This window comes from Excalfactoria chinensis, chromosome Z (assembly GCF_039878825.1).
Source record: "Excalfactoria chinensis isolate bCotChi1 chromosome Z, bCotChi1.hap2, whole genome shotgun sequence".
NCBI classification, from domain to species: Eukaryota; Metazoa; Chordata; class Aves; order Galliformes; family Phasianidae; genus Excalfactoria; species Excalfactoria chinensis.
Window position 1 is genome coordinate 21,725,119 of NC_092857.1, and position 27,061 is coordinate 21,752,179.

At 36.9% G+C, this 27,061-nt stretch overlaps 1 protein-coding gene across 1 annotated transcript in view; it reads left to right on the forward strand.

Moving 5' to 3' along the window:
* ARSB (arylsulfatase B) overlaps positions 1 to 16,371 on the forward strand; it is a 65,809-nt gene extending 49,438 nt beyond the window's left edge. The window contains exons 7-8 of the mRNA XM_072359581.1: positions 15,243 to 15,371; positions 15,845 to 16,371. Of these exons, the coding sequence (XP_072215682.1) occupies positions 15,243 to 15,371; positions 15,845 to 16,110 (395 nt within the window). The 3' untranslated portion in view covers positions 16,111 to 16,371. The remainder of the gene's footprint in view (positions 1 to 15,242; positions 15,372 to 15,844) is intronic.
* The last annotated feature ends 10,690 nt before the right edge of the window (positions 16,372 to 27,061 follow it).

The following is a 27,061-nucleotide window of genomic DNA, read 5'->3' on the forward strand; positions in this document are numbered from 1 at the left end:
ATGATGTCAGCTCCTCCATTGTGAAATATCTGCTTTCTTTTAGATAGTCTTATGGCATTCAATCAATTTCTGGTGATTCAGCTGAATTAAAAACCAACTGGTTTTAAATCTAAATTCCCCTAACTGCTAAACCGAACATATTCCTGGCCACAGCATCGTTTCAAGTAGGTCTGTCTTGAAGCCGTATTGAAACTTTATAACCCACAGAAAGCAGTTTTATTTTGAGAATCAGAACTAAATGACATGGTAAAAGAAAATGCGCACTTTATTTCAGAGCTGTTAATAAGAATCTGTCAGTACGTACTGTATTATTTTTTAATCTGACTTATTAATGAATATAGTGGATTTTACGAAGTCTTGTAGACTTCATATATAGAATCAATTTCTCTTCAAAAAGTAATTTAAAACTTTAAGTCACAATGGTGTATTCAAAATAAATATGTTGTTGGGTGGGGCTGTTTTGGACTGAAAAAACTTTCACCTTCCTTTCAAATTCCAGACCTAACCATAAAGTGGAACATCAAAGGCATTATAAAACTGTAGGCTACTAATTGTAGACAATTTATTTTGAAGATATCTATACACAGAGGCTGACATCCAAGACAGAAAACTTGTAAAAACGTTCTGTGACTTTTCTCTAAGCTTTGATTCATTTTCTCAATGCAAATAAAACTTTACGTTGCTCTCCTTGACATTTGTAGAAAGGCATTACCTCATATATTGCACTATTAATTGCCAAAATAAATGATTGCTTATAAAGAGCTAAATCTACTCTGTGCAGAATGAACATATGATATATTACAATAGGGAAACCATTTTGTTTCTGGGACTGATATGCCATTCATCGGCATTAAAATTACATTGTAATGGCTGCAGCATTATATATTATATCTATACATATACCAAAATGATTAATCTTGATTAAGAAATAGACATTCCAGGCTCCTTCAGGCCCCATTTATTACTTACAGTGTCCAGGTGAAAGATGATTCCTAAGACTTTTCTGGTCAGAAGTGATTTCTTCTCAAATTTTAATACTGATGATCTAGTTTCCTTAGAACTATAAAAAGAAGGGAAAAGAAAAACAGTCTCTGGTAATGGATTTATTCAGCAACAGAAGTGTAAAACAGGCGTAGGTATGCATGGATGAATATGCTCCTTGGGCTTTTTGTTGGAGAAATGTACTACCAAATCTCTACTAGGCTGAGACCTAGAAATCATCCTTGGAGAATCAGGATATGAAGAAGTAATAGGTATCTTTAAATGACTGGGCTTACAATATGACAGCTGGAATGGGAAAGTGATCAAGAATGGGGAAAAGATGCACTACTTCTCTGAATTTCCATCTCTCTGCAAAGTTAAACAGTCCATATGCTGACCATCTGGAATCTGTCATCTTTTCATTACAAGTAAATCATACATTCAAATGACTCAGTGTGTTTGCATAACACAGGAGTTGCCAACGTGTGACCCTGAATCTGTGCATGGCATTCAGCAACTTCACTTGCTGCTTTCATGTGGGTCTGACAGTTCTGGGTAGATCTCAACCCCACTTGCTGATAGGAGACCATAGTTCCAGCCAACTCACTGCTGTTCAGATCAAATGAATAGTGGAATAGTGCTTTCTCTTTGTCTGCTGTTTATATGCAGTTTCTGTGGTGTAGCTCTTTTGGAGGTGTTGCTTGGGAAGTTTGGCCTTTGTTTGTACATTGACATATCATTATAGTATTCTTCACTGTTGCACTTTTGGTGAGTCTCATAAGTAACTATTCCATGTTTCCTTTGAGATGTAGGTGATCACCTTTAGAATTTAGAATTGGTAGGTCACTTGATTAAGTGTCCAGCACCAATATGATGGCTGGGATTCAGGAATTTGTTATTACTGCTTTTTTATGCTTCATTATGTCCAATACCTACTTAAACATAACACTGGTTTTTTGGTTTGTTTTTTTTTTTTATGTTTTTGTTCCTCTTGACTCATATGCTACATTTTTCAAATGAAATATCTCTGAGCTGGGCATCTAAAGTTTCAGTTGTACGCAGGACATTAATATTGGATTATGGACTGCTCAATTTTCTTTGTTATTAGAGTGCTGTCTTATTGTAACACAAGTGGGTTTGTATGTTTCATGGAGAAGGCCATCTCAGCAAGACATCTGATGTCTTACCACAATACATAAATACTATTACATGAGTTTCAAACCAAAAAAAGATTTTCAAAAAGATAGTTTTTTGTTTGTTTGTTTGTTTCATATTTTCCCAGGAAAAGTGAAAGTTAAGTGCTTCATTTTGCTACCTCTCATTTTTTGATGTTTTATCTTGTAGGCTGTATTAATCTGTTTGCTCTTGTTTAGAATAACTTTCATGTTTCCATTCTCTATTTGTGTAAGAACGTAATAACGCTGACAAGTGCTTCACACTATTGATTTTCCTGGTGATACTTCTTACTACTGTTACTAATTTGAATGTTATTTAAGTTACAGTCTTAATCTGTTGTAAAAATGGAGGTGAAGAGTACTTTGAAACAAGAATATTTTAATATGCTTACTATTGTTGAAATTAATTTTAGAAGGGTATACAGTTTACAAGAGTCTGTGCTTGGTATCCTCATGTAAATCTTTTATTTGGAATAAAAAATTGCCATAAGAAAACTGAAATTGGAAGGGGTAATAGGTTAGTTTGAAACTGTTTTGTTTTGTTTTTTTCACAACATTTAGCTAAGTGGATTAAGGTGTGCGAACTTCACTGTGTGAGTTTGTCTGTGGCACAAACCTATGTCTCATCACCGTGACATTATGGGTGTCTGAGGCCTTGGCTATTCCTCAAATGCTTTTATTTTAATAATGTAACAGAAAGACTCAGAGTTTTGAAGAAAACTCATTATTGCTATAAAGCAGCAAAAGGTCACCAAATGTCTTTCCTTAGTGAAGTAGCAAAAGCCATTATTTTTTTAGTAATTCATTGTCACAGCGCAGGTTGGAGGAGCCCTTGACATTTGCAGTTTCGTTATTGAGGTGAAATAATTGATCCATACATCAAAGTTCAAAAAAAGAGAAATTGGTTAAAAGTATATGTTGCAAAGGCCTTGTTAGCCCAGAGACCCATCTGAATTTCAAGATAACCGTAGCAGACTTGTTATCCCTTTTTGCACACTCTCATTTTTCTCATGGACTCTCACAAGTATCCTGTTAATTAAGGCATCTTGCCTATGAACATGTCCATAATGTTGTAGTAGACCTGGAAATAACCATGAAGATCTTGCTCTGCTCACATATTGATGGTATCTCTTTCTTTTCATGAAGAGGGAAAATACTACTTAAGTAGGTTAAGTATTATTCAGTGCTATCTTGCAGCTGTTAAACTTTAAACTTTCATTTCTTTGAGATTTTTTTGAAGTGCTTCATAAGACAGCACGAGTTAAGCACTGTGACCTGACTATAGGCCTGTTAATATGAGAAAAAACAATGCAAAATATGCATGTGCAAAAGCAGTCTGATCACAAGCAAGATGCTCTTATATATACTTTCATTAATGTAGTCCATATAACTTGCTTGGGCTCAGAACGTTTCTTCAATAAAGTTGGACTGGTACTTCTGCATTTAATTTTTTCCATAGTTTGTTTTGTTTTTGTTTTTATAGTTCTCTGTAGATTTTTTTTTCTGAAAAAAAAAACTGAATGACGAGTGTAGTAGAGGAGGTGTTGATCAGGACTTTAACATATATATATCTTCCGAGACATGTAGTAAGATCTTAATTTGGGCTTTATTGTGGATGGTGATGACTGTGGTATCACAGCAAGCATCCATAGCATTTTTTTTTTTTTCTGTTTCCTCCATTTGCTCCTTCTTATTTCTTCACCTCTTTGGAAAATTCCTGTCATAGAAAAAGGAGTCTTATATTCAGTGAATACAAAGAAAAATAAAAAGTTTCTTACAATCATGTATCCCATGAAGGAATAGGTTAAACATTTATGGTGTTACCTCTTATTCCTTAGTTAGGTCCCAAAATTTGCAGTATTTTAAAAATTAGTCTAAAAACATTCTTCTCAAAAGCTGAATTCTCACGAGGAGGCTTTAAAAATTCCCTGCATTTTGTGGAAGGTATTTCAGACACTAAAGTTCGCTGCAGTGATCAACAGAGTCTATTGCAGAGAACCAAACTGGTGAGATCCGCACTTTTAGCCAGAGTTGATCATATCCCACTTGACCAGCCTGAGTGCATTCGATCCCAGTGCCCAATCAGTAATAGGAGCAACGTGTGTTATGTTTATCCCAAGACAGCAATATGCATTTTGCCAGAGGAAGTGAGAGGATTTCTGAAAATTCTCCCTGCAGTTTGCTTTTGCTTGCATTTCACTGTGAAAACCTAGCAACAGTCAGCCACTGAGAATCCAGTCTAGCAAGAGGTAATTTTTTGTCATTAAGTTTCATTCATATATTTTTAATAAAATGATGAATATTTTCAATGTATCACCACCTAGGAAGTTCCTAATGCATCTGTGAGAAACACATCACAATGTTTTCTCTTTAGGGACAAGTAAGACTTGAAATTGCTGCAAATGTACTTAGTACCCAAAGACAATTTTTTATTTTTTTTTTTAATTCTGTGTTGTATAGAGGGACATGCATGTCTTTCATCAGCTGCTGGTGCTTAATACAAGGCTCTGATAATTCTTGTATTGCTTTACAGTGCAGGATAGGCCAGCACCAGGTGAATCTCCTTCTCTAGTGAAACATATGTTACAGACCTAGTTGCACACCTGCAGAATGGAAAGGTGCATTGTATTTAAAACTGATTTTGCCTAGGTCATCCTTATCTATTTTTATGCAAAACTTTCATGCTGCTGTAACATGAAAAGAGGAGAGAAATACTCTCTTCCCATCTGATTCGTTTTCTTGCAAGTGAGTGGTTAGTTCATCTGGGTAGTTTAGATAAGTATTGAAATTATATTGCTACATTAGAAACAGCCAGGTTTTTCAGATAGTTGGCAGAGAATGTATTAAGTATTCACTGACAGAAATGAAATATGTAGTACTCTCGCTTCTCTCAGTACCATAGCCATTGCCTAGTGTGTATATTGGGTAATTAGAGAAAAGCTTGATTCACATTTGCTATATTATCTTGTGAAATTTAGGAACAGAAAAAAAAAAAATAATGTAAAGCAAGTTGATGCTTAATCCAAAAGTATAAAATAAATTCAAACAGAACAGAGGTCCAATGTCAGCTTGTATTTTTGAACCAGTCCATAGATTTGTACTTCTTCTGTTATGTGTGCAGCTGTACAGTGTGTAGAGTACAGTTTTCCAATTGCTAAAAGGACCTTCACTCCAAGCTGATGATGTTCTTATGTTCCCATAAGAGGATGTCTTGTCACCTTCTGTCTGTTCTCCCCAGAACTAGCTACTACCTTACTGGAACATACTGAAGGAGAACTTGATTTAATTTCCAGTTAACATTCTGTTTTTATGATGTAAGGTAAAGTTTCTAATTCAGCATTGGATTGATTTGTAGAATGATTGTTTAAGCACCAAACCAGACTGCCTGCAAATCAAAACCACCCTGTTCTCACAAAATATTTTGCATCTGTGGGTGCTAGAAAAACATGCTGATCATTAAGTTAAAATTTAGGAGACAGCAAAAAGGTAAGAATCTGATTCACATTGTGTGTGCACTAAATTTCTATAAGTTCTTATATAATTTTGAAGCTTTATGAATGAATTTGGTATGAGTGAAATTGACATTACCCAAACGCATCTAAATACCCCATTACTGTCTTAAATGCTTGCTTTCTCTTATGTCAAACTAAGTATTTACATGTATTATATGATGTATGAAACTTCTACCTATTTTCTGTTTCACATCTTGAAATTTCATGCAGTTTGTTCAGGATAAATTCATGTTGAAAGGAAGCTCACAGTTCAAAACCCTGTTTATCAACCAGGAATATTTGGGGCAGGAACTTGGGTCCCTAAAACCCCAATGCTGGACTGGATCTTTTAGAAATGAGAGACAATCTCTCATTCTGTCAGGTGCAACCACATGTGAATTTAACCCTTTGCTTTCAGATTCCCTTTATTAAAAGTATATATTAAATCGGCCTGAGCTTTCTCTTTTATTTCCAGCTCACTGAAAAAATAAGTGAGTTCATCATTAAATTGTTATCTCTTTTCTAATTGCTGTACTGGACAAAAATAATGTATATAGCCTGTACTTGTATGGAGTTTTCAGTGTGACCTGAGAATTTTCTCCTGTAGGTAGGAAACTATTGGACAATTGGAAAAATACTATTCAATAAAAGTCCTAAGATGTGATTATGGGAAGCAGTTCTGACCACAAAGAAGAGTTATAATGTGGCTTTCTAAGTTGTACTGCAATGGAGTTACAGTTTGTTTCTCCACTTTTTATTTCTCTTACTGATGGCACACTCCTATAAATAGCCAATTGTTTGGGTGCCTGCTACTGAAGACTGGCTTTCTTCTGTTGTGTTGGATGAAGTATTCTCTATTTAGAGGGCATCATGTAAGTAAGTGTTTCAAATCCTGATAAAAGATTCAAATGATTTATATTAGAAAAGAAGGAGTGATGTGAAAAGCTTTGGACTTATTTTGATGGAGACAGCATAGAATGGTACTATTGCTGTTTATATAGCAGTATGTAGGGGCTATTGAATACAATACAGATTTATTGCATCATTAAAGCAGTATGTTGATTTTAAACATAGCAGTGAACATACTGGAAAATATCCTCTCTCTTAGTTTCACATATAAGTGGTTTTTGGTTTGTGAGTCCCAGACTTCTGTCTGGGGATCTCCTCTGTGGTTTTTATAGGCTACTAATCAGATCACAAGAGGCAAGAAGGCATATGCATTGCCTTACTATGAAAATAATATGAGTTATTGTTTGTTGGTTTTAAATTCTAGTGGTAAAAGCCTGTGTGTCTTTTCCCCAGTATTTTGTTAAATTGTTAAGCACATTTCTACTCTGTAATGCACTGAGATATTCACTTCTCTCTAGCAGAAACACTTTTACTAAGTAAAGAAACTGCTTCTTAGTCACTCGGTATTTTAGAGTATAATCTTAACATAATACTAAAAAGGAAAAAAAAAAAAGTTGAAATTGATATTGCAAGATAAAAGTACCTTTTGAAATCTCATCTTCCTGGAGTGACTGACTTAAATCACTTCACAAACTGTATGGACAGGATTGTAGTGTTTTAAATGCAGTATCTATTTTAGTCATAAGCAGAGACACCACTGTTCTCAAAAGCTGAGAAAGGGCAATAATGTAAGTGTTAGTTTCTTCAGTGCAGTAGTTTCTCTTCTTCTGGCTGTTTGATGAGGCTTTGTTATATATGTGGTCCTTGCTCTAAAGGCATAGTTGGTAGAATCTTACTGTATGTATCTCTCCAGGTTGTGTTGGCAGAAATATGTCTGATCTGACTCTAGGGAACCTGCTTTATCAGGGGTGTTGGATGTGATGATCCCCAGGGGTCCCTTCCAACCCCTACAATTCTGTGATTCTGTGTTCTTTGTGGATCCCCTCCAAACTGGGATCTTCTGAGTTTAATTCCATGTCTGCAAGCACAGCAGTACCATCCAGTGTGTGTAATCCTCCTGAGAGAGACACACAAGACTCTCTTGCAGTGCTGTCCTAATAACAAATGTTGCTTGTGTAGTACCTACAAACAAAATGAGCTTTCTTTTATCATGCAACAGCAGCAGACCAAAAGATCAGAGAGGTGCTGTACCCATTCTGATAGCAATAAGTTGAGATGCCATACAAAGTCATACAAAACCATGGAAATATTCCCTGGTGACTTTGGTGGCTGGAAAAAAAATATATATAATTGCATTTGAGGATGTAGACCAGATTGTTAAGAGAATGCAGTCTAGTCTAGCTGGAAGATGGGTGTTACTAGAAGCAGAAAATTACTACTCAGGCAAATAATTCTGTAACTCATTCAGTGTTTCAGCATGTTTGAGTTTTTCTTATTGTGGGAGTGTGCTTTGTAGTATTGCCATTTGGAGTTGTAGGTGACATCTAGACAGTTGTTGAAGAGGTCGGGTCCAGGTCCAGACTGTAGCTGCACTGAATATATTGACAGACAAAACTATTCAGCCTGTGTGTTACCTTGGTATTCAGCCTGTGTGTTACCTTGGTATATCCTGTGTCAATTAGGGATTTGATTAACATGACTGCATTTGGCTCGGCATCACACAAGATGGAAAAAGCCTTCTTTTGCTCATGCAGAGGAAGGAAGGATCTTGTCCTTGGAGTTCCTTAGAGTATTTTATGTGAATTTAGGATTGTTATTTCACACATTATCTGTGTTAAATATCATTGCCTGTTTTAGCACCCACTCATCTGGTTTCACAAGCATCTTCTGTCATTCTTTTCAGTTGCCTTTAAATAAGTTATACTCCTCAAACTTTGTAATAACACAGACAGCCTGGAAGGTTGGGCAGAGAGGAACCTTACAAGGTTCAACAAGGGCAACCATGGAGTCCTGCACTTGGAGAGGAATAACTGAATTTATCAGTGTCGATTATGGGCTGTCCTGCTGGAAAGATTTCTGCAAAGAACATAAAATATCCTGGACCTCAGGTCGGCAATGGGCCAGCAGTGTGCCCTTGTGGCCAAGAAGGCCAGTGTTATCCTGGAGTACATTAGGAAAAAGTATGACCAACAGATTGAGGAAGTTCTTCCGCCCCTGCTATTCTACCCTAATGAGGCCACATCTGAAGTACTGTGTCCATTTCTGGGCTTCCCATTCCAAGAAAGATAAAGAGCTACTGGACAGAATCCAGTGAAGACAGAGATCCTTCTCTTGTGGCAGTCAGCCCTTAAATGAGGCTTCTGATTATACTGGCACAAAGGTGGAACACAGGAAGTTACTTATGAGCAAGAGAAGAAACTTCTTTGAGCATGATAAAAGACTAGAACAGGCTGCACAGAGAAGTTGCAGAGCCTCCTTATTTGAATAAATTCAGCCTGGACACCCTCCTGTGCAATATACTATAGGGAACCTGCTTTAGCAAGGGTTTGCATTGATCTCCAAAGGTCTCTTCCAACCCCTACAATTCTGTGATTGTGTAATCTCAGTTTTCACTCCTCAAGGTCATTTGGAAAGTATCTAACAGCATGAACCCCAGCACGAATTCCTTCAGTAGTCCAGTGATGTGTCCAATGTGAAAATAAAACTTTGTTTCCTGTTTTATTAGATGCCACCTACTTGATGTGATGATCTTTGCTCTTATCTCATGGCTAATTAATTCATTTGTCTGGAGCCTTTTGGAACTCAAGCTATGCTTTATTTGCCTGATCTTCATTGTAAAGAGCAGACAGATTTCTTCAAAATGATTAATGTTATCTTCTCTTCTTATGACAAGTCTTAGCTTTAACATTCTCTACCTTTTCCACTTTCCTTAAATAATTCATACAGTATAAGAAGTAAGCTTTGGTCTGTGTGGATCCTGTTTATTTGTTATTTAAGTCTTGAAATGGAATAACCAAACAAGTGATAGAAGGAGTTGCATAGCCAGAAAATGCTCTACTGAAACAAGTTTTGAGAACTACAGAGAACGTTTTTTAGTTGCGAACAGATCACCTGGAAGCAATATAGATTGTAAACTGTGAAGGTTTCTATAGAAGCAAGTTCTAAACCATGTAGATACCCATGTAGTATAATACACATAAATACTTGTGTGACAAGGTGATAATCATATATTCCCTACATATGGTTGAATTTCTTATTATATACAGAAAATTGATATAGAGGATGCTGTTACTTTTCTGTTTATCAGTTCCTTGGCACAATATAGGTAACTGCTTTAGTTTTTGCTTTACTGATGAAGAATTGACTGTATGAGTTTCTTTTGCTTCTATTATCAGTAAAGGGCTCTGATTGTATGTAGATGTTTATAGATGAAAGCTTCTGTTATGGTGTAGTATATTGGAAAATTGTAGGGACGTGGACTCTCCAAACTGGTGCTTGTGTGGGTTGTCTAGATTACATCTTTTGGCAAGGCTCTGTTTCCCAAGTAATCAAGAAGTTAACATTTATTTGTCTGTATCCAATACCCTGTATTTACTCCTTACATTCTAGCATCACAGACCATAGTGTACAGAAATGTAGTGTGCTTCATAGTAATATTATTTAGACCTCTGAATTTTGTGGTTGGTCTCTTGCTAAATGGTATGTTAGAGAGAATTCTCTGCTCTGTGGTCTTTTACCAACCAAGAGAACTTCTTAATCTCCGCATGGGTAGTTTTTGTAATCTTAATCACATATTGAAGGCAGAATATTCTATTTTTATGTGTACTATTTCTGTCTCTGCATTTTAGATTTCTACCAATTGAGTTGGTATCATTGTCAGAGGGAAAAAGGAGAGCTGTGGGAATTTCTACAAGTATCATACCTACACATATGAGTAAAATATATTTCTGTATATTTATTCAGTTTTTTATATTTCAGATGGAAATTTACAGGCGATCTTCTTCCTTTTCATGACTAAAAATTAGAGAGGAAATTCTAAATTAATATACTCTTCTGTACGTTTATTAAATGTAGTGAAATGTTTGCAACAAATACACATATTAGACAAAGTTAAAGAAGTAGAAAGTTCAGACTTCAATCTTTTTTGCCTTGCAAATTTATGTGGTGCAGGTGTTGACTACTATGAAATCTTTTTTTTTTTTTTTTTTTTAGCAGATTATGTCCATTGAGTATTTGAAATATTTTCATTGTAAAGTAGAAATAATATTTATTTTTAAATATTTTTAGTATTTAATATATATATGAATAATATTTAATGATATTTTTTTAGTGGCTACTCTTGACAGAATATTAAATGTTTAATGAAATATCAGTGGTATCAATGAAACCTATCATGGGACTTAGCAAACATACAGATTTGATTTACAGACTCCTGATAAGACACTTGAAATTGTAAAATTTAGTAAAACTGGATCAGCCATTCTTTTTTAACTGCCAAATGGCAACGCAGGCATCAATTGGTCAAAGTACTGTACTGTACTGTAGTAGTAGAAGAACTGGAAATAACTAGAGGGTATGCTAGAAATGATTTGTGGTGTATATGTGTTTCTGAGACTATAGCTAAACCTGAATCTGAGTCATATATACTCAACAAAAATTTCAACCCCTGCTGCTAAGTACACGTAGTGATTAATGTAACAAAAGGGATTGCATAAATCTACTTGGATGTAACCCTTCCTTTTGTAAACAAAATACTTTGTTTGCCCTGAACCTAATGTAATTTTGTAATCTTGTATATAATTAGGAAAATAAATAAATCTGTCTTGCTTCTATTTCTGTCCTATTTCCAACAGTAGCAACTGTGTAACAACGAATGAGTGCAAGTACATAAAGTTATATCTACTGTATACCCTGAAAACCTGCAGCAAACTAGTGGATCTCCAGATAATTACATTGTATTTTGGTCTTTAATAATCCTTGGAAGACTTTTCTTGCAGTTTTTGAACATTTCTTTATCCCTCAACACATGTAAATTTTTGGCATCCACAACATCCTTTGGAAAGGAGTTACAGTGTTGAGTTGTGTTTGTGATGAGGAAGTACATCCTATTGCTTGTTTTGAATAAGCTGCTTCATGATTTATTTGGTGCTCTATGTTATGAGAGACTAGTATGCCTTCTGTATTCAGTCTGTGATTACTACCTTGTGTCACATTTCTGTGCTGTTTCTCTTTGGGGATGAAAGTCCTATTTATGTAGTCACTCATACAATTATTCCATCATAGGTTTAATCTGGCATAGTACCATCATTTTAGATCATGAACTTCTTTTGTGGACAGTGGGGATTGGCCACCTCCATTCATTTTAGAATCTGACTTGAAATCAGTTTGCAAGCTGTTGACACTAAGGATGGTTTTGAAATAAGACATGTACTCCAAAGTCACTTATCCCAGGGCATCATTTTCTGAAGTACTTGTCTTATTTTCTACAGAGATACAAATGCTATTTGAGTTTAGAATACTTTTTTTGGTGACCTACAACTTCAAACAGAATAGTATAACACTTGGATCAATTTGTCATAGTATTAAATGTTTAAAAGTATCAAAATATCACTGCTTTCCTAAGTAATAAAAGTTATTATCATTTTCCATCAGTACGCTTAAATATAGCAGGTGGTAAGGGTCATAAATTAGGCTTCAGTAAAGAGAACCTTGAGCTTGAAAATAAGAAAAATGATAGTGAAGGCTGTATGGATTGTTTCAAGTGGAAGCTAAGCTTTAGTTTTCCATTAGATATTGATATAGTGGTAAGCAAATGGCAAAAAATAAAGTGTCTAGCCTCTGCACAGGCAAAGGCATCACATTTTAGATACATAAGCCTGTGAAGGAAGTATGTGAGCATGTAAGGTTAGACTTAGATCCATAAAAAGTATCTGCCCTCAGTATGCTGAATTAGTCCATGGGCCTGTAGCTACTGCCAAGTCAACCATGCTAAAAGAAAGAAGAAAAGAGAAAGAAATAGGATATCAAAACCAATCTAGAGCAAGTGCAGAGAGTAGCTTCTTAGATGCTTAAGGAACAAGTGTTTTATCGTGCAAGGGAAACAAAACAGATGTGACTTATTTAATCTATTGACCTGGAAAAGGGATCTCTGTAAAATCTGTATGGCAGCAAAAGACTGCCTGATATTGCATTTCAGCTGCAATTGCAGAAGCTGAAGAAAGAAGGCAGATCTGGAAGCTTAACAGCTGGGATGAGAAATTTAGGTAAAAGCAGGGAGAGGAATGTTCTAGCTTAAGGTGAGAATCATGTGGCGGAAACAGAACTCATATTGAGCAATGTTTTCTAAGTACTTTATCTGGTGCTTATATAACATAATAAACTGATAGTTTTATAAATATTCTGTGTAGAGCTCTTTCAATCACCAGCCTGTTCTCTGTTGCTGGTGTATCTGACAGCAGTTGACTCTTGTTGCCTGTGAAGTTACGTGTTTGGTTGAATAACAGACTGCAGATCTCTTTGGCACAAGATCAGCATTTAAAAATGGGTGTATCAACATGACTGACAGGGTTCTATTGTCTCCTTAACCTTAGCAACCAAGCTCAGTTCTAGCTGTGCTTTGGCTTTCCTAATTTTCTCCCTGCATAGCTTCACTTCCTGTAATCCTCATAAGTAGCTTGCCCACTCTTCCAGAGACCATAAACTTTCTTTTTGTTCTTGTTCTTTATCTTTTCCTCATCAATAGTTTCCTCAGGGATAATATTATATCAAACAACTTCAACGCTGAGCTGTGGTAAAAGCATTTCCTAGTTCAGAATTAGTTTGGCTTTGTCACCCATATTTTTGCAAGGTATATTTAAAATGCAGTCTTCCATACTGTTTATTTGAAGTATTTTAAATCATTTATATTGCGCAGTGCTATGGCTTCACACACTGTTACAATCAGAAGCATATTCTCCTCGCTAAACCATAAACATAAAAAATGTAGGCTTTAATAATCTTGCTGTTAGACCACGTAATTTTGAGATGTAATGTTTAAAAAGCATAGCTATGTTTTTTGATCTGCTAGATGTCCTTCACTGCACTCTTTAAGCAAGTGAAAGGCAAAGATGAGTTTTCCCATTAGCAAACAGTATTACAGAATAATATGTGGTGTAATGATGTGGAAAAGCAGCCAATATAAATCTTCAAACTGTTGTTATCTGATAGGGGCATCACATGACTGCATGAGATTTTAATGTTCCGGAAAAGATTATTTGTGTTATTTTTACAATTTTTTTTCTCTTGTTTATGTGGTATTTTTTTGAAGGGGGAAAGGATGGGTTCTTTTTTGTTTCCATCAACTTCAGTATTCCATGATGTAAGCTAAGCTCAGCCCTCCTTAATCTGTGCATGCAAATTCTAAACATGTGTTCTAGCCTTATTTACCTGGGAACTCTATACAAATCTGATGTAAACAGAGAATTTGAGTACTTACAATAAATGTTTATTAAGAGAAAACTAATTCATGGTATGATGACCAGTAATAAAACAGAAACTTAGCAGGACCTTCACAAACAACAAACAAACAAAAAACAGAGAAATTACATCCAATCTTTTTTTTTTCTAAATGTTTGGTTTCTGTATTCTGTCTGATATATATTTGCCCTATTATGATATACCAAATTTCCTCTTTTCAGAGTCCTCTAGTATTACTTCTGATACTGGATTGCATTTAATCATTGCACCTCTCACTAATTGCTCTTTTTGTTTTACAGGCAGAAATCTGTCAGCTGAGCCCTTCAAATTCCCCAAATTGGTTGAAAATATCTCTTGAAAAATGATATAAATCCATAATCTGTTTCTGTCCTCTCCTTATGTCATGTTCCTATTCCGATTATAGACTTGCTCTTTGATAGTCCTTTGTAAGTAGGTGTCAGCTGGTTGAATTGTTGTAAAATTCTTAGATTTTTTTGTAAACATGGCTTTTTTATGAAAGCCAATATGAAAGTTGGCTGAAGGTTTGGATCCTCCTGGAATGTCTAAATCTGTCTTTGTTTCAGTATGAAACTGGTCTCCTCATCCCTAGTGTATACGTCTTAATTTTTTCTTCTGAACTACTTCATATAAAGAACATACAAATATTCCTTTTGAGAGGGAATCAGTGCATAGTTAACATTTGAGAATTTGCTGCAGTTCTGGATTATGGGGTCACACCATAAACTAGTTTTCCTACCAAAGGCTCCATGAAAACATGCTTCACAGACTCTCAGTGTTCTGTCATAGAAGCTGACAGATGTGGTTCTGTCTGAATGTAGCCAGTCATTACACAGAGTCCACTCTCTGGTGTGTGGATACAGGCTGAGACCTAGCTTGCTTTCTGGAGTGGTCCAACAGAAATAACAGTAATAGCACTTATCCCAGAGTCTTCTAAGTCTTATGAACAAGTTTAGCATCTACAGTTCTTAGAGTTCTTATTTCATATTCATAATACGAGATAAGCATATGTTATCTGTATATGAGTCCTGTTATCTGGCCTTAGGAGTAACTTTCTCTGTAGGTAATCAAATCACTTTTGGGGCCGCAGTTTAATTTCCAAGAGTTAAGCATCTCCACTGAATTTTAGCATTGATCTTTGTATGTACATATAACAAATTCTGTATGCAATGTGTAGAAGTAAATGAATTATTCTGCTTTGCTTTCCGTCAGAATTCTAAACGTAACCTCATTTATATGCTACGTATATAACTTAGTTTATTATTTTATTAAGGTCTTGGCATTGACAACAGGACATCTTTACCACAGATCACTTCTTTTTCATGGGATAATACACTTTTCAATATCTCCATGCATGCAGCAATCCGTCATGGAAAATGGAAGTTACTAACTGGATACCCAGGTAACAAGTAACTCTTTCTTGTACACAGTGTTGTATCTACCCCATCCCAAACAGTTTTATTCTATTTACTATATCACCATTTCTTTTACTTATTCTGCTAGTTTTTTCAGGATTTTGATCAGATGCATGAATCTAGGAGGGGCATTCTAAAATCCAATCATATTCTTTCATTTTGCAAGTAGGTTTTACAGGGTTGACCTCTTCAGCACTGGAAAATCTATCAAGAAGAAAGTCCATGAAATTATTTGATTTGAAATTCAGCAACACGCAAGTTTTTAAATCTAGTACAAATATAACTTACGTATAGGTAGTCTTGGAGTAGAGAGATTCTGGTGCTGGGCTAACAATGCAGCTACAGTCACTGGCCAGTGACTTATCAGGGGAACCTGTTGATTTCCTCATTTACAGTATAACTCTGCCTCTCCATTGCTGCTCTGTATCTGGGAATTAACAATCTGTTCCTGTTTCCGTAGGTTGCAGTCATTGGTTCCCTCCACCATCTTTGTTCAATGAGTCACAGATTCAGTCATATGATCCACCAACGAAGAGACTCTGGCTATTTGATATTGTTCGTGATCCTGAAGAGAAATATGAGTTGTCTGAAAAATATCCTCATGTGGTGAAAAAGCTGCTCTCACGTCTTCAGTACTATTATAGACGTTCAGTGCCTGTGTTCTATCCTGATGAGGATCCCCAGTGTGATCCAGCAGCAACTGGGGTCTGGGGTCCTTGGGCATAGTGCACAACACTGTATTCTGCAGAACATGCCTGCAGTAGTGTTTGATTTATGGACTTCAGAATCCTTGTCACATCTGTCTTATCTTGTTACACTATTGCTAATTGTGAATTCATTATTCACTCGTTCTTTAGGAGTACTTCTTACTCTTAAAATACGATCCAAATCTTATTTCAGTCCTTCTCTGTCTCCTTCCCAGTTATTGTTTGTGAAATATTGATAAAATTATAAATCTGTTGTTTGAGTATTCTTTTTTAACATTATGCCCTTAAAGCAGAAAGCAAAATGTTTCTTCCTTCTCTGAAAGGGATGATGTTTGTTAAAAAGCTGCAGTGAGTCATGGCAGCAGAAACCTTTAGAGCTCTCCTGTGGAATAAACAGATTGTTTCATGTTTACCCAGGAGATAAATTCTACTGAAAGCTGCTACGTTACCCATTAAAAAAAAAAAAAAAAAAAAAAACAAAACAAAACAAAACAAAAAAAAAAACACATCAGTTGACATTACAATCTTTGCCTTTAACATACTCCTCTATCTAGAAAAGGCAACATGAAGAATTCTGAGAGTAAGAAAAAGCCCTCAACCTCTGATAATACAGCAAAATCTTGAATTCCTGTTCATTGTTAACACATCAAAAACACAAAGAGAATGGTGTACAGCTAGAGGGCAGAGCTGGCAGTCAGAAAAGCCTTGACAAGCTAAAGAAACAGTTGAACCAAAAGTTATAAAGTTCAAAGGAAGGGAAGTATTGCAACTGATGTAGAATAACCCCATGCGGGGTCATGTTTGGCTCTGACTAGACTGGAAGCATTTTTGTGAAGAAGAACCTGGGTGTTCTACTGGATGATAAATTGAAGAGGATTTGCCACATTCTCTCTTGGTGAAGAAGACCAATCACTCGTTTGTCTATATGGGCATGAATGTACCCAGCACATGAAGAGAACTACTTACTCTCCTCTGCTCAGCAGAGTGTTTTGGGTTTCCCTGTGTGTGGGAGATAGTGGAATACTTAAGGGCCAGGAATATGATCATTTGGAGGAGAACAAATAAGGAGTGGTAGAAGGAATGGGTTGCCTTAGACTGGAGAAGAAAGAAAGGGGAAACTTCTATCTTTAACTACCTAATATGAGGACATAGAGAAGATGAAGGATATGGAAACTCCCATCAGAGATGCACAAAGATGAGAGGCCCACGGAGAGTTCTAATTCAATATAAGAAAAAATAAATAAATAAAAATCTCACTGAGAGGATTGTCAAATGTTGGGTCTGTGATGCAGTGGTAACCCCATCCTCAGAGATGTTCAAACTTGGGTTGAAGGAGACCATGAACAGTGTTATCTAACTCGGATGTTGGGTCTAACTTGAAGTTGGGCCTGCTTTTGTGGGGGAAAAACAAATGATGATTTCCAAAGGGCCTTTCAGCATGCATTATTCAACCATTCTACAATTAAAAAAGCCTTACTCTTACTGCCTGCCATTGTGATGAGTAACCCTACTCAGACTGTACTTCTTCATCACTGTAGAAGAGACTGTTTTCATCTTGAAGTGGGCTCTGAGCCATGAAGAAACCAGACAAACCAACATTTCCCCGTTACTCATCAAATTGATGCGAAATCAACCTACCAGCTTTCTAAATGTATCAAGTCTCTGGATTCTAGCCAGAGTTCTGGTTTTACTTCTCGCTGTCCCTAGCCAAGTTCTCAAGCTGCAAAGCTTCAGCTGTCACCCTATCAAGAAAGTAGGGATCTAATGGCCTATTTTCAGGGTCTAGGACAAAGTCCAGTTAGTTTTGCAGACATTTTTGCCATTTTCCTCCAGGAAGTGTGCTGATTATTGGCAAAGAGATTCACGAAGAATGAGAATTAACAGAATTTGTATATTTTTTAAATAAAAAGATGAAAAGGTAAGGTTTAGGAAAACTGAAACATATGTGAAAATAAACAGAAAATCCTTTCTGATACAGGTGATTTTCTGTTACACTGTTTTAAATCCAGTTTGTCTTTTGCACCTTCAGTATGTTCCTAAAAGCAGAAATGAAGCCAAAGCTATCCAAAAGGCTGTTTATCAGTACAGCTTTTTTCCCCAGTCTTATGTCCTTGTCACTTTTACTCATTTATGTTGGTACTTTTTCTATTCTATGTGGAGTCATAGAATGTTGGAAAAAACCTCTAAGATCACCTAGTGCAACCATCAGCCCACCCCTGCCGTGCATACTAAACCATGTCCCGATTGTCACATCTCCACATTTCTTGATGACTTCCAGGGATGGTGACTCCACCACCTCCCTTGGCAGCATATTCCAATGCTTCACACTCTTTCTGAGAAGAATTTTTTCCTAATATCCAACTTGAACCTCTCCTGATGCAAACTTGAGACCATTATCTCTTGTCTTGTCTCTGACTGGGAGAAGAGGCTGACTGCCACCTTGCCACAGCCTTCTTTCAAGGAGTTGTGGAGTGCAATGAGGTCTTCCCTGAGCTTCTTCCTCTCCAGACTAAACAATCCCAGTTCCCTCAGTTGCTCCCCATAAGTCTTGTGCTCCAGATCCTTTACAGCATTGCTGCCCTTCTTTGGACACACTCCAAGGTCTCAGTATCTGTCTTTGTTTCTCCTCAGCCTTGAAGCTGGGGAAAGAAGAAAACTAGTTGAGGAGACAATAATTATTCTACAGTGGGGAAATCTATGTTCCCTGTGGTTTGGATAGTTTCTGGAGTCCTTTCTCAAGTTAAGTTTCAGAGTGCTTTTCCATTCACCTGTCCTTGGCTGACAGCAAATGGTTACAGGAGAGTATAAACTGGGCAAGCATATGTGTAAGTTCTCCAAATTGTCTCTTAAAGTATGGTTCACAGCCTCAGAGATTTAACTTTCTTGCATTTAGTTAACATCAGTGATATTTTACCTCTTAGGAGGTCATTCAGCTTTTCCTAAAACCCTTGTAAACTGTTGGTATTCATACAGTCCTCTTCCACACTTCCACAGTTTAACTGCACGCTGTGTGAGGAACTATTTCTGTTTGTTTATAGCCTACTTTCAGATAATGTAATTTTCACTGATAAAGTACATATGCTGTGATGGAATCTCTTTTACACCACATTTACCAACTTTCACGTTATCTATAAAATATATTTTTTAAAAAGTAATTATTTTATGAAGATGTGGTCTCCAAACTGACATGTGACCATATCTTCTCCCATTTTCTAAAACCCATTTAAATTGTTCACACACAGCAGCATTTAATTTTTGAGCTTTTGAAGATAGTTTGTGATATCTGAGACTCAAACTCTCTTATTTGCTGTCCACAGCAAGGAATGGAAAACATTATCAACAAAACCTTTGTATAAGTCATGGTGGCTTGACAAGGCTTCCATCTTATGGCTCTAAAAATATTTTATTGCACTCCCCTTTCCTCACTGTTTTGATGTATTTATTTTATACCAATTTCTTTATTTATCCTAGTTTATAACTTAGATGTTAATACTGCAATCCTAACTCTCATTATCCAATTTTCTGTAATACATATTAGTAAAATATGGAATGTGAGATTTGGAATATGAGATTATAGGAAACATCAGTACAACAACTTGGGGAGTTACTGTTACTTTATTTTATGCATTACTGATGCAGCTTGGCCTTCAAATGTCTTTCCTTTTTGAAATAAATCATCCAAATATCAGAGATTCCATCTGTTTAGTCCTCTATTCCTTATTCATTCAAAACATGTGGTTAATTTATTCTTGCTACCAAATTTCAGATGGAGAAGTTGACAATCATTCCCTTGTTCATAAGGCAAGGCAAATAGACCCAATGCATTTGTATTACTGTCACTTTTGAAAGAGCTGGCTGGGGTTTTTTTTAGTGCATTTTGCACTGTGTCTGCTCTCATAGATATATAAGACTAGGAAAGTGTCTGTTCTCAGTATACACATATAACATTTTAGTTTGCAAAGCAATTACATGATGTGGCTGTCACAATAAAAAGGCCTGGACTTGGGGGTGGAGGGAGAGTGGAACTTCTGCCCTGCATTCCTGTATGTCATTCAGCATCCTGCAATTACATTGCATGATTTTTGGTGCTGGCTTACCCACAAGAGTGGAAACTTCGGTCAGTGATGTTTTTAAAACAGATACTGTTTTTATTATTGTGAAGCCCATTTTCATGGAAACAAAAGAAGCATGAAATAACTTGCAAAAGCTCAAATAATCTGTGTATTTGAGTCTCCCATCCATGTCAGCCCCTTGGCTAAAGCAACAACAAATATTAATTTGAGAGGTAAGTAGAGCCTTTATATGCTTTCTTTTATCTGTGTCCTGCAGTGTGCATTTTAGTACCTTGCTGCTAGGAGTTTATCTGTCAGGAGGAGAATGTGTCCTATTTCTGTCTTCATGAGGTATTAAGTTCACTCTCTGTTTCTCCTTTTGCTGTACAAAGAGATGATATATTTCGACATCCAAGGATTCATTATTTTCTCCAACAATTCATTACATATTTTAGTACCTAATTATTTGACATGAGTGGTCCTGAGTAAAATAGTTTAGTTGAACTGAGTAAAAAAGACAAACAGCTGGTTGACACATTCAGGTCAACATCAGAAAAGAGCCATGTACTCTGCACTTATTTCAAATTAGAAAGTACAGAACCCTTTATATGTTCTGTGGAGACTCAAACGATATTCAAAAATGCAAGCATTTTGAACTCCAAGGAAAATTTGATTGCATTCTTTCTAATTTAAGATTCATTCTTAATGTAGCAAACACCTGAGGATTTTGAATGTGAAAGTGTACATTTGTATACTGTAAAAATTACTTAAGCTTTGGAAAAGTAACCATGTTTAGGAGGGATGTTCATTCTGCACTCCTTATTTACAAAAATATGCACACAAAGAAGGAAGTAGTGATTTTATAAGCAAAGTCTGGGCCTGTTCTTAAGTCTAAGGCCTTAAATTCAGACTGAAAATAATTCGTTCAGTTTTCCTAATGTTGATACCTGGGGGCTTGAATAAAACATTTATGTTTAATCCCTTTTATAATCTCTGAACAGTAGAACTCGGAATTTAAACGCTTGTTGTCTGGATGGACTTGAAGATCCAGAGGCTGTTCCTGTTGGCCTCTGGAAGTTTGTCTCATGTAACAGCGGTTTAAAAGTAGTAACACTATTAGGGATTTCCAAAGCTCTTGCATGTTTTCTTTAGGAAATTATAAATGAGCTTGAAGTTACACTGAGAGTCCTATTATACCTGTGCCACCCTATTGCAGACGTATTAAAGAGTCTTGATGGAAGGGATGACAATGACAGAACCGTTGATACAGGATGTGTGATAAAGTCATGCACACCGGGACATGTATTCTGTGTGTGTAGTCATGCTTGAAATCCCATGGCCTGGGAAACCTGTGTGAGAAATAGGAAAAGCAATCTAAATAATTAAATCTTGAAAATATATATATATATGATGTCATGCAATATGTGGTAATCCAAAATCTATCCATGGGTTGTGGTTAGCCTAGGAAGATCAAGCTGTTTCCAGAATGTAGCTGGCAAGAGATAATTCTTTCCCATTTGGCAGCCCACTTGCAAGCGTTTCTCCAAATGGACCCTGAGGCTATCTCATAGCACTAACCATAGCTCTCACATGAGGGAGAGGTGGGTGGAGCCTTTGACCTGCATTCTTATTTTGTGAAGGAATCCTGAGATGCTTCTTTCGGAAGCCTGCCCTTTTGACATCACTATTGCATACACAACCTCAGTGGACCCCAGACTTTATCTCTGTACTACCCGTGACACTAATGCTAGATCTAACTCTAAAACTTCATGTGATTCTTAACCTAAGAATGAAGTTGTAGTTGAGATAGCAAAGATGCCAAAGCATAATTCTTTTTGGACCTTACCCCATCTGCTAGAACCATGTCACCCAACATACATGGGCGGCTACAGTTTTAACTCGCTCCTAACCCTAGGATTTACAGCTGTCCAAGCTTGAAGGTTAACCTTAACTCTAGCCATGGGCTAAGCCTCAACTCAAGACCCCAGGTCATGGCCAGAGGAAAAAGCTTCTCAGGCAAGCACTGTGAGGAGATAAGCCTTCAGCTGCCAATGGCAGCCCCTCAGCTGGACCCTAGACGTTGTCTGTCTTCTCATCCTAGAGCTCCCTGGGGCATCTGCCACACAGCTGGACTTGTAGGGTCTTCAGGATGAGGCTCAGTCCCTTGCAAGACTGGTATCAGGGTCTGTAGAAAGTACCAAGCAGGTACCATCTCTAGGGTCCATTCTGGAGTTCCAGCTCAGGGAATACAGAGATAGGTCTGGAAACAAGTCTACAACACAGGGCCTAAAGACAGCTCAGGGAAGGACCAAAGGCCCAGTGCTGAGCTGAAATGGGGATCTTGGCCCGAAGGTTAGAGTCTGAGAGTTCCCAGATGAGGATGCTCAACATCAATAACGCCTCTTAACAGACTTGGAGCTGTGACAACTGTATTCCTAATCCTGGCTCTAACCATGAGATGAGCCTGGAGAATCCTTTCTACAATACAGTACAGTATAGTACAGTACAGTCCAACCCAGCCCTTCCCTTGGCAGCCCATTCCAGCCCCACCCTAACTGCACCCCTAGGTTTTGTGTATCTCAGCTATAAATAAGCTGAGCTTTGTAATAGGAAAGCAGTGTTTTTCTTAAGAGAAATAAAAAAAACCAACCACCAGTTCTATGTTTGGGGGAGATTTTTAAACTTCAGATCTTTAAGTTTCAGATTAGGTTATCGCCTGGGAAAATTCTGGCTAAATATTTCGTGTAGAAAATTACCTGAGGACCAAAGCTGAATTGAGAAGTCTGACTCCATTGTTCTCAGATTTGTTGTGCAGCTGTACAACATGCACATGAGCTCATTTATAGAGAGCAGAACTGCTACAGTGAATAGTAAGAACACCTTGGCACAAGGCAAGTGGAGTGAGTCAGTCATCCAACTGTGGATGTACTCAGTGACGGCCCTTGTGATAATTACATACCATGGTTAGCTGAGGCAAAGAGGATGATGCATTAAGTTCTTGTTGCGTTAGTGTTCCCTCCTGAGAGTGTTATTTTTCTGGGGTGGAGTGGAAAGAGACTGGAAAGGCTGGCGATATATCTGCTGCCAAGTTTCTAAAAAGTGACTATCAGTTGCCATCATCAAAGCAGCTAACGGATGTTGCTCCCCTAATTCTAGCTAAATTCAAAAGCAACACAGGCAGCTATATTTTTCCTGCCGGACTATAGTTAGAAAAAGTAGGGTCAGAATAACTAGATTTGGATCTAAGGAATGCAGTGCTTATTTGGACAAGTCTTCAAAATCCACAACAAGGTACTACACCAAAGCCACAGTTCTGTGCTGCCAGATTCTGTCATTGAAGACAGTGATAAAAATAAAGAACTCTGTTGAGCAGCTTTGGGCATAAAGCCTATAGTAATGAATAGAAAACTTTAATCAGGACATCTGTGGCCAACCCAAATTATTTCATGAGATCTAAACTTCTGCTCTGGAACATCACTTGGTGGGATCACACTTGGTAGCTCACAGGCAGTGCTGGACACTTTATTCATTGTGTGCATTCTCACAGCACTCTCATGAACTAGGAGTTACCATTTTAATTCACTTGTTCAGGGACATCTGAGATTTTATATTAGCTTTACATTTATCCTGCTTCATTAGCAAAAACAGTTTAATGGGTCTCTGAAAGATGTAAAAATGACTGTTGAGAGCATTAAGTGAAAGCTTGTCTTCAGCTCTAGCAAGTCTACATTTCAAGCTTAGCTCGATGTACAGAAAATACCTTTTTTATTTTATTATTATTATTATTATTTTCTATGGATTTCATTTACAGTGATTCTGTGAATCCAAACTGTTTCTTGAAATTGCTCACCAGAGTGGGTTTATCCATGAAAACACAGTTTCTGGAGGATCACCACTCTTTTCACTCTGTGTAGTAGTGGTAATCGGAGCCTTCTTAAAAGGTTGTGAAAATAGTGACTGAGCCTGATCATGATATATTAAACAAATGGACAAGTGCAGCATAAACATTGACATTAATTATTCTACCTCTAAGCTAAACTGGAATCATGTTTGCAATCCAGGAAAACTCTTTGTATCTTGTTCCTGGTAAATGTCTCCTTGCTCTGAAATGATGGGCTTATTTTGAACATTCTGCAAATGCGATATACCAATGGCTGCCATGCCATGTCCTTGCGGGAAGAAGAGAAACTTACTTTCTCAGTTAATAGCCTGAAATTAATTATATGAAAATATATTTAAAGTGTTCTACTTTTGTTTTAGTTTTAGGTTTTTTGTTTGTTTGTTTGTTTGTTTGTTTTTTCTGTGCTTACATTTAAATAAGTTTTTGCTAGTTACAGCTCCAGAGGAAGATAACAAACAGATTTATTCATACAACTTTAGTTTCAAAACAATTCTGCTGGCGTTTGAAACAATCATTAATAAAATTCACTGTCTTGAAAATACTGCAGTCTCAATTTCCTCTCTGAAAATATTTTAATCTCCATTTCCTTTTCTCACAAAGTCTACAAAGAAAAAGATATGTTTTAGATACAGTTTTCTTCCAGAAGTCCTATAATAAAGCCTGTATAGACATAACGTTTAGTAAATCAGTTAGATTTCTATAGCATTTAAGTGGACCTGTATTTAGATTTATGTTGCTACTTAGAAATCAAGTTTCAAAAACCCATATCAGCAGCTACAGTTCTTTCCCATAGGCTCTGAACAAGGAAATCCAATGTTTTCTGGTCAGCAGTAAGAATTCTGCTTTGTAATTCGACACTCTTAATTCCTCTTCTCTCAAAGGCAGTAAAACAAAACAAAACAAAAAAGTTGATGGCGGAACAGATTTTCAAATAACACAGCATTTGCAAATGATTCATGCACCTTTCGTCATCTGCTGGCATATACAAACTGAAAGCTTCAAAACTTGGCATGTTTCTTGTCAGCTCCTGCTCTTGTTATACTATCTAGTTACGCATGTTTCACTGAGAATTCATGGTGGAGAGTTTCTCTGATTCCAACCCTGATGTTCCTAACTTCAGAACAATAATGGGAATCAAAGTAGAGCCAAGATCTTCATGTTAGAAGGCTGATATACAGCACTACTGTGGCCAAATGAGCTACTCTGGCTTATACCATTAAGTCTCACGCAGATGTTGTCAAGATCTTTGTCCCTTTTCTCTATTTTTAATTTCTGGTCTCTTGCAAGCACGTGGTGGCATACTTCTGCATATTTATGTAGCAGTAACAATTGGATCTTTTCATGCTCGGAGTAACTGAACACGAGTCAGCCTATAATTTCTTTCTGACAGGCTCATAATTTCTCAGTCAGTGATATGACAGTTAAAGCCAGAGACACATCTGAAAAACTGGCAGTTTTTTTTTTGTGGGCACATTATATCTGTCCTAACGTACTTCTGTCCCAGCTCATCCCATGGCCACTGGCTGCACTGGTTGTTGAACATGGTTTTAATTTACTGCACAGAGCAAACACATTCCCTTGCAGGTTTCCTAGCTGCTGCCATTTCTGCTTATTTATCTTCTTGTGATGTTGTGAGTGATGGATTTATTTTTCATAAAGGCAGTTACAAAGTCTGTGGTCTCTGGACTAAGGAAGTTATTCAGTTCATTTGGCTGTGTAGTCTCGTGTAGGATTTGTTCAAATTCATCTTGGTGAAAATATATCCCCCGATTTCATCAGAAAACATCACTGCTAACAGAAAAATAAAATAAAATAATAAAAAAATCAGATTATTTGAGTGAAAGACAAGTGTAATATGAGCTGCAGACTCAGTTGGAACTGAGTAAACTTCTGTAAGACCTGTTTATGGTAGGAGCAAATGTAGTGAGGGGAGTGGTGTTAAGAAATCTTCTGTTGTTGTTTGTGTTTTCAACACGTTTGCTTCCCATTACCTGTGCATGCTGCATTTGTGCATCCTTAGTCACTTTTGTGGCTAACCTGTTAGAGATGCTCTTGAAAAGATACGGACTTTGAAATGCTTCTTCAAACTACTATCTGAGAGATCCACTGCTGCAGCTAGTTCAGTTTTCTTGGAAAATCATAGCAAGATTTTGTTGAAACCTTTCACCTTGAGCTGGAGTACACCCCTATCGTTAATGCTTCTGGTATAGACATTTAGCTCAGATTTATACCATAACATCATGTAGAACTATTAATATAAATCAGCAAAATAAAAGCCTGCACATTCTGTATGTTTACTACAAGGAGGCTACAACTATGAATTCCAGCACAGTAGTTTATGCTCTTCAGAAATTATGTGGATATTTTTCATAGTCATTCTTAACAGTGAATATTTTACAGCTGAAAAGTATTCACTACCTACAGAGCAGAGAGAGATTTAGTGGAGAATGTATTTACTACACCCTGTTCTCAAGAGATCCACCTCCTTAGACTTTCAGCACTATCTTCTGACCTCAGCAGCTGGAAGGTAGGGAAACTGGCAGTAGTGTGGGAAAGTGTAGCCTCAGTCTCTGTATCTGTAATTATGAGTCTGAAACCCACAGTTAATGTTCTTTATATTTTTTAAATTTCTTTCTTGTAGGGAAGGCACATGAAGCTGATGTACTTCAGGGAGAAATTCTTTACTCAGAAGGCAGACTGAGCTGGTGGCTAGCAGCCCAGCCAGCAACAGGAGATTGGAAGTAGATGAGCTTTAAGGTCTGTTCCAACCTAAGCCATTCTTTGATTCTTTGATAGATAGCTATCAAGTATTTGATGAAGTAAAAATTAATTTCTAAATATTAATTTCTTATTGAGAAATTGTTAAGAATATAGCACTAGTCGAACTGCAGATCATCAAATGAAATCAGGTGAACAAAACTGCTCTTAGCTATTGTAGCTACTTCTTTTTCCCACAGTGTTGTTTTATTTTTTCAAACTTCAAAGTCTCCAAATGCCTCCTGATTGGGGCACTGATA